At 44.4% G+C, this 18,511-nt stretch overlaps 1 protein-coding gene across 1 annotated transcript in view; it reads left to right on the top strand.

Moving 5' to 3' along the window:
- The first annotated feature begins 4,333 nt into the window (after positions 1 to 4,333).
- The window catches only part of arhgef17 (Rho guanine nucleotide exchange factor (GEF) 17), a 504,936-nt gene continuing 490,758 nt past the window's right edge, over positions 4,334 to 18,511 (top strand). Inside the window, exon 1 of the mRNA XM_085999453.1 lies at positions 4,334 to 8,380. Coding sequence (XP_085855579.1) covers positions 4,391 to 8,380 — 3,990 coding nt within the window. The 5' untranslated portion in view covers positions 4,334 to 4,390. The remainder of the gene's footprint in view (positions 8,381 to 18,511) is intronic.

The following is an 18,511-nucleotide window of genomic DNA, read 5'->3' on the forward strand; positions in this document are numbered from 1 at the left end:
ATCCTGTCCTCATTCAATTTTCATACCCACACATTTTCCAACAGATGACAAATCATCCACGAGGGGGCCTCCTACCACAAGGCCCGCCGCATTACTGATGCTGAATATAAACGCCAGCTGAGGAAGTCTCTCCTGTAAAATCAAGATCCCCAACCTGGTGTATCCAGCATCCACTGAGCAGTCTGCGGAGACTCATTCTGAGAAAATATAGGTCTCAACAGTCATCAAAAAACTCGCTGCAAAAAATGAGATGATCTGCCTTCTTCAGTAGCGTAGGACGAATGACGGCTGGGTAGTGATCAGCAGTGGGAACCTGGGCTGATTTTTCTTTTCTTCACTCGCCCACCCACATTCAGGCAAATACAATGACTTCAACCAGCCAAGGCACCCCACTTCCTGAACCCCAGAGAGCAAGATGAAATTGCACATTTTATAATAACTAGCAATAAATGTGATTTATTGTGTAAAGACAAACAAAACATGTGGTCTGATATTTTTTTTTAAAGAATAAACTTTATTAATTTTTTTTCCACAATAGAGATATTGCAGTTGGCTTTATTGTTCTCGGATTAGGAAATGGCGGGGGTGGGGAGGAGTCAGCTAGGAATCCTGCTCCCAATTCCTATCTCCTACCAGATAGTGTATGTACGTGGGATGTTAGATGAAGACTGTATTGAGCATGGCTCATGATACACCTTCACCTATCCCTCCTCTTCCTACCTCTTGTTAAGAATAGACCAGCTAAACCCACCTATGCAGGTAAGACGATACCCAGCAAAGTGTCAGCATCTCTGGTTGTGAAGTGCTCTGGGACATCCTGAGGAGTTGAGAAGGTTCTTTCTTTAAGTGCAGGAAAGGACTGGAGAAAACGTTAGGAAGTAAACATTTTGGCAAACCTCTTTTTAATTGGAAAGGGAGTAAAACCAGAGGCACCGTGGTCCATTTCCATCACAGTGATGTGTTTGGACAAGGTTTACACCATCTTGTCATGTGATTGTAAAGAAAGGTTTGCCAAGCATTTTTCCACTGAGGTAGCAGGGCCGATTTTCACTCGGTCCACTGGGCGGGAATGGGGCAGTATAGCGGTCCCAAAATTGGAGTGCTGTTCTTACCACCCCGTCCTCGTTTGCTGCCATTTTGCCCGGGGGCTTTACAAGGGCAGCCCTGATGCCTTGCTAAATCATTAAATTATGCAAATGACATACATGGGACCCTGATTGCAATTTTGAGGTACAAATGGGTGGAGCGTAGAAGAACAGAATGGGTGTTACAATTGGCCTCAGTGTCCTGAGCTAGAGAGAGAAAATATTACTATCCAATGACCTGTTCTGGAGAGTCTGCATGTGTAGGATAGGATTGGAGGCTGCTCTGAAACCACACTTGGTTGAAATGCCTGTCCGTACACATTGGCCCAGAAATTAGGTTCGGGGGCTTGCTGCGCGTGCAAGCCCCCGATGTGCACCCACCCGGCGCGCCGACAGCTGAAGCCTGGGCCTGCTTGGAATTCCTGTCACTGGCCCGGTTCAGCTGTCGGCGTGCTGTGTTTACCTGATCCAGCGGCGTAGTTAGTTCGATGTGCCGGCTGGGATCAGGTGAGCACTGGGCAGCCAATCAGGGCAGGGAAAACTTCATTCATGAGTTTGATAGTAAGAACTGTCAAACTCATGAAAACTACGGGTGCCCAAAACACTACTTAAACTTTAAATAAAATTTTAAAAAACATCCCACTAATTAAATGAACTATAAATAACTTAAAAAAACTATTTTAAACAATAAATCAAATTTTTGAAAAAATTTTTTTTTTAAGAAATCGGGTCTAAAAATAAACTTACCTTACTATAAAGTCCTTAAAAACAATAAAGCTGTGGAAAAAATGTTATAATTTTAAATAATAGACCACTTACCTTAAAGAATCAAGTCCTTACATCTCCTTTTTACATTTCTAAAAAGTTGAGGCCCTTACACACGGGCAAAAGAAGGAAGTTCAATGCGTGCGCGCAGAGTCCTGCGCGCACGCGTTGGACCTCTGAACCCCTTGGAGGAAATGCCGGTTTCCCGCGCATGCGCTGTGCATGTTGAAATCCGGCACTTCCAACGGGCCCACGTGTGAGTACCCCGTCCGTACTCACGCGTTGGGACCGGAATTACTGGCCCATAGTCTACTCGTGGAACCACACCCCAGCATGAGTGGACACCATCATGAGGAAGAGACAAGCCAAGAAAATAGGAAGAAAGAAAGGAGTATCTTCTATTTTTCTTTTTAATTAGCTACTAACTGGTGGGGAAGTCCAGAACCAGGGGGAATAACCTTAAATTTAGGGCTAGGTCATTCAGGGGTGATGTCAGGAAATATTTCTTCACAAAAGGGTAGTGTGAATCTGGAACTCTCGCCCCCCAAAATGCTGCTGAGGCTAGGTCAATTGAAAATGTCAAAACTGTGATTTATAGATCTTTGTTAGGTAAGGGTAATAAGGGATATGGAACTAAGGTGGGTAAATTGAGTTACAGATCAGATCATCCATGATCTAATTGAATGGCCTACTCCTGTTCATGGTTAATAATGGCCCGTAATTTGTGGTCAGCGGCGAAGCAAAGGCGCTCACCGCTGACCCCGAAGAGAGTTGCCCAGGTGAAAACTTGAGGCATCATCAAACTGTCTGAGCAGCCAATCACATTGAAGAATTCTCACAGCCAGCAAAGCAGCAAATAAAAAGCAGATTTTATCCTCGCGTTTTAAAAATGTTACAGAGAGCGAAATAAAGATTGAGACTTTCACATGGGGATAAGGTAGAGACTGAAATATCATGAACAAACAACATTTTAAAGTTTTTTAAAATTGTAATTTTTATCATAATGGAAAAATTTGATATTCCACAAATATAAAAAATAGTTTTTCAGGGCCAAACGGTTATTTAGCAGTCAATACTCTAAAAACCCCAGTTACATCTATTCCAACAAGGCTGAACATTTATTGTTCCAATGAAGCTCAACGAACAGCACCTCATCTTCCGATTAGGCACTTTACAGTCTGCCAGACTCAACATTGAGTTTAACAATTTCAGACAATAATCCCTGCCCTCATTTTTCATGCAGAATGATTTTGCCATTCCCATTTCACAGTATGTTCTTTCAATTCCTTCCTCCCCTCCTAACCCCCCCCCCCCTGTCTCTGCACCTGCTTAATATGTTACATCTCCAGCTTTTTCCAGTTCTGATGAAGGGTCCCAGACCTGAAACGTTAACTCTGTTTCTCTCTCCACGGATGCTGCCTGGCCTGCTGAGTTTTTCAGCATTTTCTGTTGTTATTAAGGTTATTTAGATTTCCCTGCGATATGATACAACAATAACCCCAATTGTTGTTTGGTTATTGCCTATAAGTTTCACGCGACCACTTGGGGGCGATAAAGCCCTCCTTTTGACCCGTGAACGCCAACTTCGAAACATTTCGCCGATTATCACTGGAGCGTGTCACTTTACAATAATTTATGTTATCAACAAAAAACACGCTTTCAGAAGTACAGGGTGAAGCCTGGTTAAAAAACGAGCAAGATTTGTACAGCCTGATTAATTACAGTAACCATGTAAACCTTGGTGATTGGGGGGGGGAGGGGGCCCGGTGGGGGTCTCGGGTGAGATGCTGTCTCAGGCACAAAGAAACCAACCCTTGAGATACGTACACGGAGCAGCAGATGTACGCTTCAATGCAGAACTCCCGTTAACATGCATATATGTAAAAAAAAACAGCGCCCAAAGCAACGGAAACTTTTTTTGGGGTTGTAAAAGTTTGTTCAAAATAAATTTAAGGAAACTTTTAATTTATTTCCCCCCCCCTCCCTTTACTAAATTTGCACCCATAGGCCGTCCCCGTTGACTTTCTCCGCCCCTTTTAGTGCAGTTTATTTGCATGTTTTAAAAAAAAGACAAAAGTCACGCAAAAGTGGACAGCAGATTGTTGGGGTGAAGAGAGAGAGAGAAATAATCAATGGGCAACGGCAAGGGAGACTGCACCTCGAAAAAATGCCTTTGATTTCCGAGTGGAAATGGATTGTGTCTGGGGCGTCCAGTCAGTTTCAAAAAGTTAGGTCACAGCGCGAAAAGTTGGAGCTGAACTTTTTTTTTTGGCAAAACTTTTTTTGCAAAACTTTTTTTGCAGTGCATGGATGGGATCAAGAATCGGGAGAAGTGTCGGAAAGGTCAAAGCTTGTTCCTTTCTCGCTTGGATTGTTCTTTTATTTACTAGCTTTGTGAGTATTTATTAACTTGGGGCCGAACTGGGGGTTGGGGGGGGGTGGATGGTGGGAGAAGAAATAGGTCAACAATGTGTTGGGTGGGTTGCAAAAAACGACTTGTGCAGCAGTGGATGTGAAAAGGGGGGGGTGGGAAACAGACGATGGCGGAAAAAGATCAAGGCAGAAAAGTCAGTGTTTATAGAAGTGTTTCATTTAAATATTTGAGCGAGTGGAAAGCCAAGACTCCGGCTGATGATGAGAGCCAGCAGAAGTCTAAATTTTTACCAAGTCCTGCCCAGCCTCCATCAGATTCGCCTTCTGCTGAAAGGAGTCTGCAAACGTCCGCCAGGTCTGCAAGCAAAATCCGCTCGGTTTGCAAGCTGGTTTCTGCCAACGTTCCCAGCCCAGAGGTGAAGAGGTGCCACCAGATCGCGCCGTCCATCCGCCAGCTCTCGGAGTTGTTTGACACCAGTGGGGAGACCTCCCCGCCTCCCAATGCCCCCAGACCCTCAGCCCAGAGCAGAGCCGCAGAAGGCGAGCAGGTGACAGCGGGCAAAGCAGCGGAGGAGAAAGCAAGGCAGGGCGACCCGGAGATCCTGGACGGGTTTGCTGAGGGTTTGGCTCCCGGGGAGGGAGATGAGGCGCCTTGTCATGTGGCAGCCTGTTGTGACCAGAGGGGTCAAGGTGGCCTGAGGATGGACTTGGAGGAGGAGCAGACAGACCAGCTCCTCGCTGCCGACCAGGACCGATCTCTCTCCGCAAGTTCTGGCGAAGCTGCCAACTGGCCCAGTGTCACCGAGATGCTCAAACTCTTTGGGGAGAGCGGCTTGAGGAAGCCCCACCGACTGAGCGCCGATGCCTCTGATCCCAGCAGCTCTTTCCCCTGGCCGGAGGCTTTCGGCGAGAGTGATGTCGCCAGCCAGGTAGCCAGGTGCTCCCAGGCTGAAGGTGCCTGCAGCCCGGCCAGACTCGCAGCCACCAGGTCCGCCGGCCAGCCAGCCCCTCACTCACCAGCCAGCGGCGAGGACAAGACCCTGAGCTGGAGTGAGACCGGGTGCCCCGGCTCCAAACCCCCACCCCCGCCGCCTCCGCCTCGCAGCTCCCTGCCATTAGCTCTGAGGTTGCCTTGGCGTTCCTCTGATCTACACAAACAAGAGGGAAGACAGGAATCAGATAGTTTACATTCCACGCATAACTGCTCCAAACCACAGGCTGTCCCCACTACTACTCGCTTTGAGGCGAGCTCTAGCGACGAGGAGCCATACAGCAGAGATCCGGTGCAGTACACCACTTGTTGCAGCAGCAGCAAAGTTGGAAAGGTTAGCAGGTCCCAGGACAGGTCCTCTGGGAGTGAGGAAGACCAGCCTGTGGTCCACAGGGATGTCAAGAGAAGATCACTGAGGAAGAAGAAAGCCAGTGTGGTGGTGGGGAGTAAAGATGAGTCTGACAGTGATGTTCCCTTAGGTGAATCCCTGGCAAGGCATGAAGGAGGTCTTGGACTTGGCCAGTTGGAGCACTTCTCTTGTAAAAGTGATGAAGGCTTGAAGTCACAGCAAGCAGCCTCCCCAGCACTGGACTGTTCTGCACGTGAGAGGAAACATTGTGTCTCAGCAGCTTGCCAGACAAGCAAAGTTGAACAGAGCCATAAAAGGTCTCTCGGACTGCTTGGAGATAGTGGAACGCCCACCACTGCAAACCAGCCTCACAGCACTTCAGGGTCACCCATACCGATGGTCTCCAGAGTTGCAAAAGTTAACATCCAGTCTTTCCTTCAGAGTCCCAGCAGCTCCAGGAGCAGCAGCAGGTACTCCAGCACTGAAACACTAAAGGAGGAAGACCACTATTCTGGATTAAGCAGGAGCTTTCAAGGGAGTTTGAACATGCACCGATCACCAAGCTTTGGCCACGGAGATGAGACAGCAAAGCATTTGAAACCATCAGTGCGTTCTCGACCTAAGTTGCCTTTTGGGATTGTCAAGGTAATGACCGAGGGTTCAACAGGGAGCGTGAGTCCGCAGTATGAATGTAGCACTGATAAATCTAAGCACAGAAAGTCTATGTCAAATCCTGACATAGCATCTGAAACACTGACTTTGTTTAGTTTTCTTAAATCGGACTTTTCAGGGCTCAGGATGAGGAGAAAAGAAAAGGAGGAATTTGACGGTGATGGGGTTAATCACAGTCGCACTGGAGGCACTCCGTGCCAAAACACAAAGCGGCAGCATGAGCTTGCCTCAGTGGGAAGAGGCAGGGGCTCACTCCATTCTTTAAACCAGCAGTCTGTGGGTGTACGTCCTACCCTCAAAGACCTCACTGCGACTCTACGCCGTGCCAAATCTTTCACGTACTCTGACAAGCCAACGGCACGCAGGCCTATAGCTCGCAATGTAATGAAACCCAGTAATTCAGAAGCCATGCTTGCAAATATAGGGCGCTGTGATTCTGCTTCGGAGGGGGAAAGCCAAGGCAGGGTCAGTCAGAGAAGTGAGGACATGCTGGCCGTCGACATGCAGGTTCAGTACATCCAGGAAGCAGGGCAGCTTTTTGAGAAAATCAATATGATGTGGTCTCAGAAAGAATCTCCCCACGAACTCGATCAGAAGGACACGGAATGTCGCAAACGTGCGGAGGAAGTTGCCCAGTTTCAGACAGACACTGAAATGCTGGTTGCTGCAGCAGACCAAGAGCTCGAGAATGTCAAAAAGGGAGGGTCCGAGGAGAATTTATCTGGTGGGAAATCGGCCGACGATTTATCGGGTCCTGAGTCCAGCATGACCGACGAGGGAATTGTTACCGAGCCTGAGACTGGCTCCAGCAGCACCTTAGACAAGGAAATTCCAAGTCACATGTTGGCGCGAAAACCAGCCAGCAGCCTTAGTAAGGATGATAAAAAGGAGCTGCTTGTCAGCAAAGACATAGCTCCTGCAATGACGGCAGTGAGGACTGGCTATGAGAGTGTCGCAATAGGAGGGGATGTGGTGTACAATAAAGCTGCTGCTCCAGTTACACTGGATCCTCCTTCAACTCCAAGTTCTATTCGACGCAGAAGGAAGTTTCCTCCTGGTGGCAGCAATGGATCTGATTCCAGCAACGGAAGCAACGGGGAATCCAGTGGTGACACCTACAGATCTTTCAGTGACCCCATGCCACATAGGAAATGCTCAGAAGAAACTGAAAATTTCTCTGTTGACAGCAACTTGTTGGGCTCGTTAAACTCCGTCAAAGGCGGCATCCTGGAATGTTCAGCCACTACCTTATCCGAATGCACAGGAAGCGCAGCCAGTGACTTGTCAGTTTGCAGTGATGGCTTAAAGGACTACAACACCGTGATCCAGCGTATAGTTAGAGAGCCGGGAACGATGGACAAAGTGATCGATGAAAAAGGTAATGGAAAGTTGGTGAAAAAAAAATCACTCAGCGACCCAAGTCGGAGAGGTGAGTTGAGTACCCCAGGGTTTAAGGGTCCTAGTGAACCGATAACTGAGATGGAACAGGCGATTCCAGCATCTAGCAGTGAGCCAATCCTTTCTGAGCAGAGAGATGAAGTAGGGGACCTGGAGGAATTTTCTAAGCAGGTTAGGAAGCCCCGTTCACAGTCTGAACGCACACTGCCCTTGCAGGTCATTGAGGAACAGGATAAAGCTAATTTGCAGAACTTCAGTTTGCACCCAAAGCTAGCAGAAGTTCTATCTCCACGATCAATGAGGCGCAGCTCCAAGAAGCGTAATAACAGGGTCACGCAACAGGAGGGTAGAAAGTATGAGATGTTGGGTGAGATGGACCAGTCTCCACCGCCCAAGACGAGGCCTTCGTCCAAGCACATAAGGCACACGAGCGAGCCTGCCAATTTTGTTCCCATTGCCTCCAAAGTCATTGCCCCAGAAACCCATTTGTCTTGTAGCCAGCCAGTCCACGTTGCTGCCCCAGAACCCACAAGACAATCTAGAAAGCAGTTTCCCCTTGCACAAACTCCGTCCTTGGAAGACGTCACCAAGCAGTACATTTTGAAAGGGGAATCGTCCATTCTACCGCCAGTGGAATTGTCTGTCTCTGCTCCTGGTACGCCAACCAGCACCGAACCCCGAGTGCCTTCCCTATCAAAACCAAATGAGGAACTAGGAGCAAGCATCATCAAAGGCAAACCTCAAGTGGTAAGTGAACTGGGCTTCAGATTGTTTTATGTTGAGTATTGTTTTGAGATGTTTCTTTTTGCATCAGTTTGGTCTCTGGAAGTGCTGTTAAATGTCGCGCAATGAAATTTAGTTTTGGCCTTTAACTGAGTTTTTATTTGAACCTCCTGCGGTGTTAAAATACCTTTTCTTGCAGAAACGGCATGCTTTTACTTTTGGGCATGGTTTTTATTGTAAACATAGTGTACTTTTTGGAATCAGGCAGTCCTTTTGGAATACAGTGAAGGGAAAATTGATGTTCAGCTCAACAGGATCCGTTATAGTTACAGTCTGGGTTTCTTCCCCTAATTTTTAGAATTCAGCCAACATTTGACAGTTGTCTAAATTCCAAAATTAGTTCCCTGCAACAAAATTTGTGCTGCAGTATTTATTTTTTTTAAAAGGCAAAGAGATTTTACTAAGAGAAAAAACAAATACAATTGATGCACGAGCCAGACTTGTCTATGCACGTGTATGACTAGCGAAGACAACTGTTGACCCCTAGGTACAAAGTCGAGACAATGTATAAATGCTAACCAGCTCTTCACAATATTTAAATCTTTAGAGTTCTCCATTTTCTATGTTATCAAGGCTACATGCGCTGCCAAACACTTAGTCGTTGCTACAAACCCTGTGACTTCCTTCTGAACCTACAGCATTCGGGGATGATTTGTAGAGACTGAGCAAGGATGAGGCGGTTTACCGAAAAGTAAACAGTGACATTTGGACTGTGTAATCATGAGCCGGAAGAGCAAGTGGGTTCTCCAGTTTGGTATCACCGTGTTCCTTTTGAGTCATCGTAGGGTGAAGCGGCTGAAATGTGAAAGCAAAAGCATTTGCACTGTATTAGAAATGTTCAGTCATAGAGGTAGAAGCAAGGTTAAGAACAGGCTTAACGCAGGCTTCAGTAGTGCACTGTTCGGTGCGGGGGGGGGGGGGGCGGTGGTGGTTTGTCATGTGAAATAGTGATGTGGGTTCGAGGGATTTAGAAGAATCAGTACCAGGAACGTTGCTGAGAAGAGAATACATTGAGAGGAAAGTAGGCGGGTGCTTGGGTGCGATATGCAAATAGCCACTTGGTCTGTCGTGCAATGAAATTATGCCTACGCTTTATGCTAGACCCCCGAAAACTGTCCCGCCAGAAGAAAGAAAAAGAAAAAAACTGCAACTGTTGGAAACCCAAAATAAAAAAAGAAAATGCTGGAAATACACAGCAGGTCAGTCAGCATGTATAAAGAGAAACGACAGGTTAATGTACGACTCTTCTCCAGGGCTGAAAACTGTTCCAATAAAAGAACCATCCATAGTGGGAAAAACTCTCACTTCTAAGGCTACATGTAATGTACTGCATTGTGTCACAAAATATCAATAATTATACTATTATAACGTTCTACTAAAAAGCTGTTCAAGTGAAAAGGGGATTAAAATTCTCCATTTGAAACCACTCGTGTTGTTGATTTATTACATGATTGAATTTATCAAGGTATATTATAGTGTAATATAACCACCTCATACACGAATGCAGCCTGAGTGATCTGAATCTAACAGGATCGGGCAAAGAATGGACCCAATTTTGGAACAGATCCTGCCTCTACTCTTCAAGTCTGTAAATATAAAATGTAGAGCTTTTATTATAATCATGTTCGAGAGGATGACATATATCATGTTTGCGCATAGCACTTATGTCTGTATGTAACCGGAAACATTGAGTCTTTCACTGGTATGGAAACAGAAAAGCGTTTGATTCTGAAGGGCTTGTTGAGAATTCATTACAGGTTAATCGGCCGACTGCAGTCATGTTTCTTTCTGATGCTGGTTCAGGAATAAGCAGCAATGTTCACCTTGAGGTTGTTGTCAGTACAGAGTGGGACTTCTTTAACCATGTCCTGCAGTTAATACATACAAAGTTATTGTTTTTCAAATGAATATTTGTGTGATTTGTAATATGTTTTTAAAAAAAAAAGACTTTTGTATCGTATTGAATCTATATGGTCTGCGTATGTAATTCTTGTAATGATCTTTGACTCGGGCAGGCTGAATGATGCATGCTGGGAATAATTATTCCTATTTGTGCTTGGCGCATGAATAGAATGAAAAACAATGTCAGTTATATATTGATTGATCAGTTAACGTGCTATTCGTCATTAAAAAAAGGACATTATCAACATGTACCTCTTTCATTGGCACAAACTAAGGCCAGGTTTTGAACGAGTTGCCTTTTGAGGGCACATCTATCTCTTTAGTAACCCCAATACTGTACCTGGTAACCTTTGCCTAGTTTCTGAAATATTGTATAGGCTTGAAACAGAAATGATTCTGTGAGAATCTGCTGCAGTTAAAATTGTAATTGCAGATGCTTTAGCCATAATCTTCCCAAGTTCTCAATTCAGGAATTGTCCCTTTTTTAGATTGGAAAATTGTGAATGTAACTCCATTATTTAAGAAAGGCAAAGGAGAGGAACCAGGAAATTATAGACCTGTTAGTCTAACATCTGTTGTGGGGAAGTAATTGGAATCTATAATTAAGGACAGAGTGACTGAGCACTTAGAGAAATTTGAGCTGATTAGAGAGAGCCAGCATGGATTTGTAAAGAGTAGGTCATGTCTAATGAACCTAATTGAATTTTTAAGGAAGTAACTAAAGTAATAGACAAGGGACTATCTGGATGTATTTTATATGGACTTTCAGAAGGTATTTGATAAGGTTCCACATAAGAGACTATTAGCTAAAATTAAAGCTCATGGAATTGAAGACAAATTATTGACCTGGTTAGGAGATTGGTTAGGCGGTAGAAGACAGAGAGTAGGGATAATGGGTATGCACTCGAATTGGAAGGAAGTAACTGGTGGTGTCCCACAAGGATCTGTACTGAGGCCTCAACTATTCACTATGACTTGGATAACACAATAGAGAGCCAAATATCCAAGTTTGCCGATGATGCAAAGATTGGTGGCATAGCAAGTAAGCGGGAGCATAAAATTACAAAGGGACATTGATAGATTAACTGAGCGGGCAAACTGGCAGATGGATTTCAATGCAGGTAAGTGTGAGGTCATCGATTTTGGACCAAAAAAGGGTAGATCTAAAGTATTTTTTTAAGTGGTGAAAAGCTAGGAACAGTGGAGGTCCAAAGAGATTCAGGGGTCCATGTACACAGATCACTAAAAGGTAGTAGTCAGGTACAAAAATGAATCAAAAAGACTAATGGAATGTTAGCCTTTATAACTAGAGGGCTAGAATATAAAAGGGAGGAAGTTCTGCTACAGCTATACAAAGCCCTAGTTAGACCACATCTGGAGTACTGGGTACAGTTCTGGGTACCACACCTTAGAAGGAATATATCTGGTCTTGGAAGGAGTGCAGCACAGATTCACCAGAATGCTACCAGGGCTCCAAGGGTTAAATTATGAGGAGAGGTTACATAAACTAGGCTTGTATTCCCTGGAATATAGAAGGTTAAGGGGTGATTTGATTGAGGTTTTAAGATTTTGAAGGAATTGAGAGGGTAGATAGAGAGACACTTTTTCTGTTGGTGGGGGAGTCTAGAACAAGGGGACATAACCTTAAAAAATCAGAGCCAGGCCATTCAGGAGAGAAGTTAGGAAACATTTCTTCACACAAAGGGTGGTAGAAATATGGAACTCTGTCCCACAATAAGCAGTAGATGCTAGATCAATTAATAGTTTTAAATCTGAGATCGATAGATTTTTGCTAGCCATGGATATTAAGGGATATGGAGCCAAGGCGGGTGGATGGAGTTAGGATACAGATCCACCACAATCTCATTGAATGGTGGAATAGGCTCGAGGGGTTGAATGGCCTACTTCTGTTCCTATATTCCTAATTCCAAATGACAAAAATGCAAGCAAGAGTCAATTTAGAAATTAATTTAAAAAAATGCCCAAGCATAATGTTATGGTGATCAAATGTGCAATATGTAAAAAAAAAGATCTTCTGAGGCGGTCCCAACCTTTCTCCTGACCCTTTCTGTTTACCCGACTATCTCCATACCTCCCCCCAATATTTACTCATGCCAGTATCTATGTTGGACAGATTTCTGTGCAAGAGGAAAGAAGCAATTTAAATAAATAATTAAGCATAAAATAAGGATATTGATCCGATTATGTTGGAGGGTGACTGCTCATATATTTATATCTATCTTAAGAGTGCTGTCTCTGTCTGATGAAGTACTGTTGATTTTAAAGTTCTCCTCGTTGTTTTCAAATCCCTCCATGGCCTCGCCCATCCCTATATCTGTCGCCTCCACCAGCCCTACAACCATCTGAGATCTCTGTGCTCCTCCAACTCTGGCCTCTTGCACATCCCCGATTTTCATCGCTCCATCATTGGCGGCCGTGCCTTCAGCTGCTAAGGCCCTAAGCTCTGGAATTCCCTCCCTAAACCTCTGCACCCATCTCTCCTCCTTTTAAGATGCTCCTTAACACCTACCTCTTTGACCAAGCTTTTGGTCACCTGTCCAAACATCTCGTGGCTCGATGTCAAATTTAGTTTTATAACTCTCCTGTAAAGCGCCGTGGGACTTTTTACTACTTTAAAGGCGCTATATAAATGCAAGTTGTTGTTGTAGAGTTATAGCGTCCCTTTGACTAACAGTGGTCTCTAGTCCTGCAATTCCCCAGTCACAACGCAGTGACATACTGTCATCAGCAGATCCGCAGTTTCTGCTGGTAGGCTTTTTGAGATGAATACTAACCCATTATTGAGATCTTCCAGTCATAATTTGCACACACCTATTTCAAAACAGTGTATTCTCTGACCCACTGCCAACAATGCCACAGCAGATTCATTAGCTTATGACTGATCATTTAAAAAAAAAAAAAATTCTGTCCAGACCAGTCTTGTCAAAATTTGACAATGGAAGGGTTAAACTCACACTGGCTCCTAGTTTCTGCAGTCGTTACCATGACAATGCTGGGGTCTAGCCGTTCAGAACATTTTGTCAAAATTTTCTCTCTTAACCCTTTTTATTGTTGAGAGACTTATTAATTTTTAATTTTTAAATCCATTTTTGATTAGCTATTAACCCCCCTCCCCTTAAAATGACAGGAAAATAATATATCAAATACATGGAACATGCCTCCTACACTGAAGAAAGTGGAACATTTTGAGCTTATGTTATTCTTGGATCTGATTTTTAAAAACTGCTGCTGTTGTCCTGAAATGTTTAACCTGCCATCTACTTTGTGTATATTTTTTTTAAACTCCATTTTTTCTCTCTCAGACCCCCTGTCTCCTCTTTCACCCAGGTAGGTAGGATGGTCCTCCCAGATGGATGCCTGCCCCCACCCCTTTGTGAAAAAATCTGGTTACAGCAGAGGGCACGACCACAGCCAAATATAAAACGACTTGGGTTACGACCCTGGTAGCTCTCCACAATGCATGATTTGCATCCAAGTTACCTCTGATATCGCTGTGCTGGGCAGAGGTGAGGGCCTCTTGATCTGCCAGCAAGTAGTGAAGGTTTCCTTTGTGTGCTAACTGTAGCAAAGTTATAAACTCAGGCCGTATCAAGCGAAAAGAAAAGGCTTGCACAAATGCAAGAAAAAGTGGAAAGCCAGAAATTTAGGAGAGCTCTAAAAAGCAGCAAAGAAAGAAAGTAATAAGCAACACAGAAAGGGAATTGGGGGGAAAAAAAACTTGCAAGGAATATCAAAGTTAACTTTTTTAGAAATATATAAAGATAGAGGGACTATAATGAACAATAAGGAAATGGCAGACCTGTTAAATGAGTACTTTGTATCCGTTTTCACATTGGATGAAGAGAACAAAATACCAGTGGTACAAGGAACCTAAAATAAGTCAAGGGAGGAACATAGTGAATTAAATAGCAGTTTAAAAAAAAGGTAATGGAGAAAATAATGAGACTTAAGGTGGACAAGCCTTCAGGACTTGATGGTTTCCACCCCAGGGTATTAAAAGAAATAGGTGAGGAAATTGCAAATGCGATAGTCATAATTTTCCAAAGCGCTCTAGATTTGAGAATTGTTCCTTTTTTAGATTTAAATAATTGAAAATGTCACTATTATATAAGAAGGGAGGGAGAGAGAAATCAGAAAAGTAGTGACCTATCAATTTAACATCAGTTGTGGGAAGCACTTTTCACAACCACCAGATGTCCCAAAGCGCTTTACGGCCAATGAAGTACTTTTTGAAGTGTAGTCACTGTTGTAAAGTAGGAAATTAATGACCTGGACTTGGGTATACAGGGCATAATTTCAAAGTTTGCAAATGACATAAAACTTAGAAATGTAGTAAGCAATGAGGAGGATAGTAACAGACTTCAGGAGGACATAGACAAACTGGTGAAATGGGCAGACACATGGCAGATGAAATTCAACACAGAAGTGTGAAGTGATGCATTTTGCTGGGAAGAATGAGGAGAGGAAATATAAACTAAATGGTACAATTTTAATGGGGGTGTAGGAAGAGAGACTTGGAGCTAGTTTTTCGGGGAGCCATCAGGCGGGGTTTCAGGCGTGTGGGGGGGGGGGGAATCCCGACTTTGGGGGTCCCGACACCATCCCGCCCAAAACCCCGCCCCACGTAAGTTTCAGGGGCAGTGGGTACCTGCCCCGCACTGGGACCCGCCGAAACCAGGTGGGAAGGGATTAGTGCCAATTAACTGCCTATTTTTAGCCTAATCCCCATTTTGAGGGGTTTTGTGTGGGTTTCCCGACGGCTCCAAACCACGCCAAGTTAGAGCAGCGGGCCGTCGGGTTGAATGAGTTGGAGGGGTCGTGATGTCAGTGCTCAGGTGAGTGATGGGTGCATGAGTGTAAAGGTAAGTGTGTTTGGTGTGTCTAAAGTGTGTAAAGAACTTTTACTTACCTTTACTTACCTTAACAGCCTTTCTTCCTGTAGCCATCGGGAGTGCAGCACTCAGCCAGGACTGAAAGCTGAACAGCTGCGATCTGCCAAAAGTGACAGCCTTCAGCTTTCAGTGCTGCTGAGATTTCTAAATGAGCCTGCGCAGAAGGACTCATCTTAGAAATCAGACTGTCAGTGTTTGACAGCTTCAAACAGCTGTGAAACACTGATATTTCATCTGTCAGAAATCTTGACGGATGAAATTTCAGTCTGTGACATCACCTGTTGCCGGGTGGCCCTTAATTGGCCTGCTGAGCCCGCTGGGCGGGCTCAACAAGGTCAATCAAGGGGAAATCGCGCGGATTGGTCGGACGTCGAAGTAGGCGGGTCAGAAACTCGAAAGGGGAAGTCCCGCCTTCTTCCCGACAGGTTCGACAAAATCGACCCCTTGGGGTGTATGCTAGTCTTTGAATGACTGAACACTTGGACAAATACGTGCTGATCAGAGTCAGCATGGATTTGTGAAGGCTAGGTCATGTTTGACTATTGTAGTTGAATTTTTTGAGAAGGTCACTAACATCGGAGAGGGTCTATGGGGTGTTGTCAATATGGACTTCGAGGGCATTTAATAAGATTCTGCACAAGAGATTATTATTAAAAATGAAAGCACGTGGAATTGGAGCTAACCTTATGACATAGGTTGGTAATTGGTTTGCAGGTCGGAGACAGAGAGTAGTACTCTGGTGGTATATTACAAGTGATGTGCCCTGGAGATCTGCACTGAGGCCTCAGCTTTTCATTATATATGTCAAGGACTTGGATAAAGGAATAGGGAGTTGTACATCCAAGTTTGAAGATGACACCAAGTTAGGAGGTGGTATAAATTGTGTGGATGGGAGCAGGAATTTGCAAAGGGTCGACATAGAATTATAGAATGATACAGCACAGAAGGAGGCCATTCGGCCCATCATGTCTATGCCGACTCTTTGAAAGATCTATCCAATTAGTCCCACTCCCCTGCTCTTTCCCCATAGTCCTGCAATTTTTTTTCCCTTGGGCATTTATCCAATTTCCTTTTGAAATTTACTATTGAATCTGCTTCCGCCACCCTTTCAGGCAGTGCATTCCAGATCACAACAACTCGCTGCGTAAAAAATGTTCTTTTCGTGTCGCCTCTGGTTCTTCTGCCGATCACCTTAGATCTGTGTCTTTTGGTTACCAACCCTTCTGCCACTGGAAGGAGTTTCTCCGTATTTACTGTATCCAAACCCTTCTCTGATATAAGGAGAACAACCCCAACTTCTCCAGTCTCTCCACCTAACTGAAGTTTCTCATCCCTGGTACCATTCTAGTAAATCTCTTTTCAAAGGCCTTGACATCCTTCCTAAAGTGTAGTGCCCAGAATTGAACACAATACTCCAGCTGAGGCCTAATCAGCATTTTATAAAAGTTTAGAACAAGGCTTGACAGGGTAGTTGCAGGGAGGATGTTTCCCCTGACTGGGGAGTCTAGAACCAGGGGTCACAGTCTCAGAATAAGGGGTCAGCCATTTAGGACTGAGATGAGGAGAAATTTCTTCACTCAGAGGGTGGTGAATCTTTGGAATTCTCTACCTCAGAGGGCTGTGGAGGCTGAGTTGTCGAGTATATTCAAGACAGAGATCGATAGATTTTTGAATATTAAGGGAATCAAGGGATATGGGGATAGTGCAGGAAAGTGGAGATGAGGTAAAAGATCAGCCATGATCTTGTTGAATGGCGAAGCAGGATTGAGGGGCCAAATGGCCCGCTCCTGCTCCTATTTCTTATGTTCTTAGAATAATTTCCTTGCTTTTGTACTCTGTGCCTCTATTAATAAAGCCAAGGATCCTGTATGCTTTTTGAATGGCCTTCTCAACTTGTTCTACCACCTTCAAAGATTTGTGTAAATACACTCCCAGGTCTCTCTGTTCCTGCACCCCCTTTAAAATTGTACCATTTTGTTCATATTGCCCCTCATTCTTCCTACCAAAATGTATCACTTCGCACTTCTCTGCGTTAAATTTAATCTGCCATGTGTCTGCCCATTTTGCCAGTCTGTCTATGTCCTGAAGCCTGTTACTATCCTCCTCATTGTTTACGACATTTCTGAGTTTTGTGTCATCTGCAAACTTTGAAATTATGCCCTGTATACCCAAGTTCAGGTCATTTAATATATATCAGAAAAGAGCAGTGGTCCTACTACCGACCCCTGGGGAACACCACTGTTTACTTCCCGCCAATCTGAAGAACAACCATTCACTGCTATTCTGTGCTTTCTATCCCTTAGCCAGTTTTGTATCCACACTGCCACTGTCCCCTTAATCCTATAAGCTTTTATTTTGCTTACAAGTCTATTATTTGGTACTTTGTCAAAGCCTTTTGAAAGTCCATATACACAGCATCAACCTCACTACCCCCATCAACAGATTAAGTGAGTGGGAAAACTATGGCAGATGGAGTTTTGTTTCGTAAGGGTATCAAGGGATTTGGGTCAAAGGCAGATAAATGGAGCTGAGGTACAGATCAACCACGATCTGATTGAATGGTGGAACGGGCTTGAGAGGCACCACCACCTCCTGAAGATATTCCAACTAACAGAGAGGGCACATGCAGAGTTGTCTCCTCCCCGCCCCCCAAGTGCTATACCACTGTCAGTGATATAGTCAGTTCTACTTTTTAATTGATAATAAAAAAATTCTCTTTAGACTTCCCTGACCCCAGCAGTAAGGTGTAATAGAGCTCTGCGCTCAGGCTTCTGTCTATGTTACTCTTGGTGGTGCACAAGCTCCCGGTGACTTGCTGTCAGATCGCTTGGTGGGGTGGGGGGGAAGGTGAGAAGCTTCACTAGCCTTAGTTGGTGGCTTCTCCAACAGTATGGCTGAGATGAGCAACACAAGATGTGAGGAATCATTGGTGTGGCCCCATGTGTTAACCGCTCCATGGTCCAATGTTTTGCCACCTATCTCACTTGATTGCTGTCGCACTTCTATATTGTCTTCCGAGATGGGAGAAAGTTATCATTTACCTGAAATACAAGTAGATCCATATTTTGTTGCCTAATAAAGCAACTTTTCAAGAACACATTTCCCCTGCATTCTCCCATACTTGTGTTCCTATACAATTGTTGGTGATTCTTGCGTTTTTCTGTTCTCAAAAACTGGGTCATAATCATCTGGCACTCAGGCTCAAGAGTAGCTAAGCCCAACATTCATTCTTTTCATAGAAAAGCTGGGGAAAGCCCTGAGAATAAATGAAATGACGGCC

This window comes from Somniosus microcephalus, chromosome 10 (genome assembly GCF_052327205.1).
Source record: "Somniosus microcephalus isolate GS21.2 chromosome 10, FLI_Smic_1.0, whole genome shotgun sequence".
NCBI lineage: Eukaryota > Metazoa > Chordata > Chondrichthyes > Squaliformes > Somniosidae > Somniosus > Somniosus microcephalus.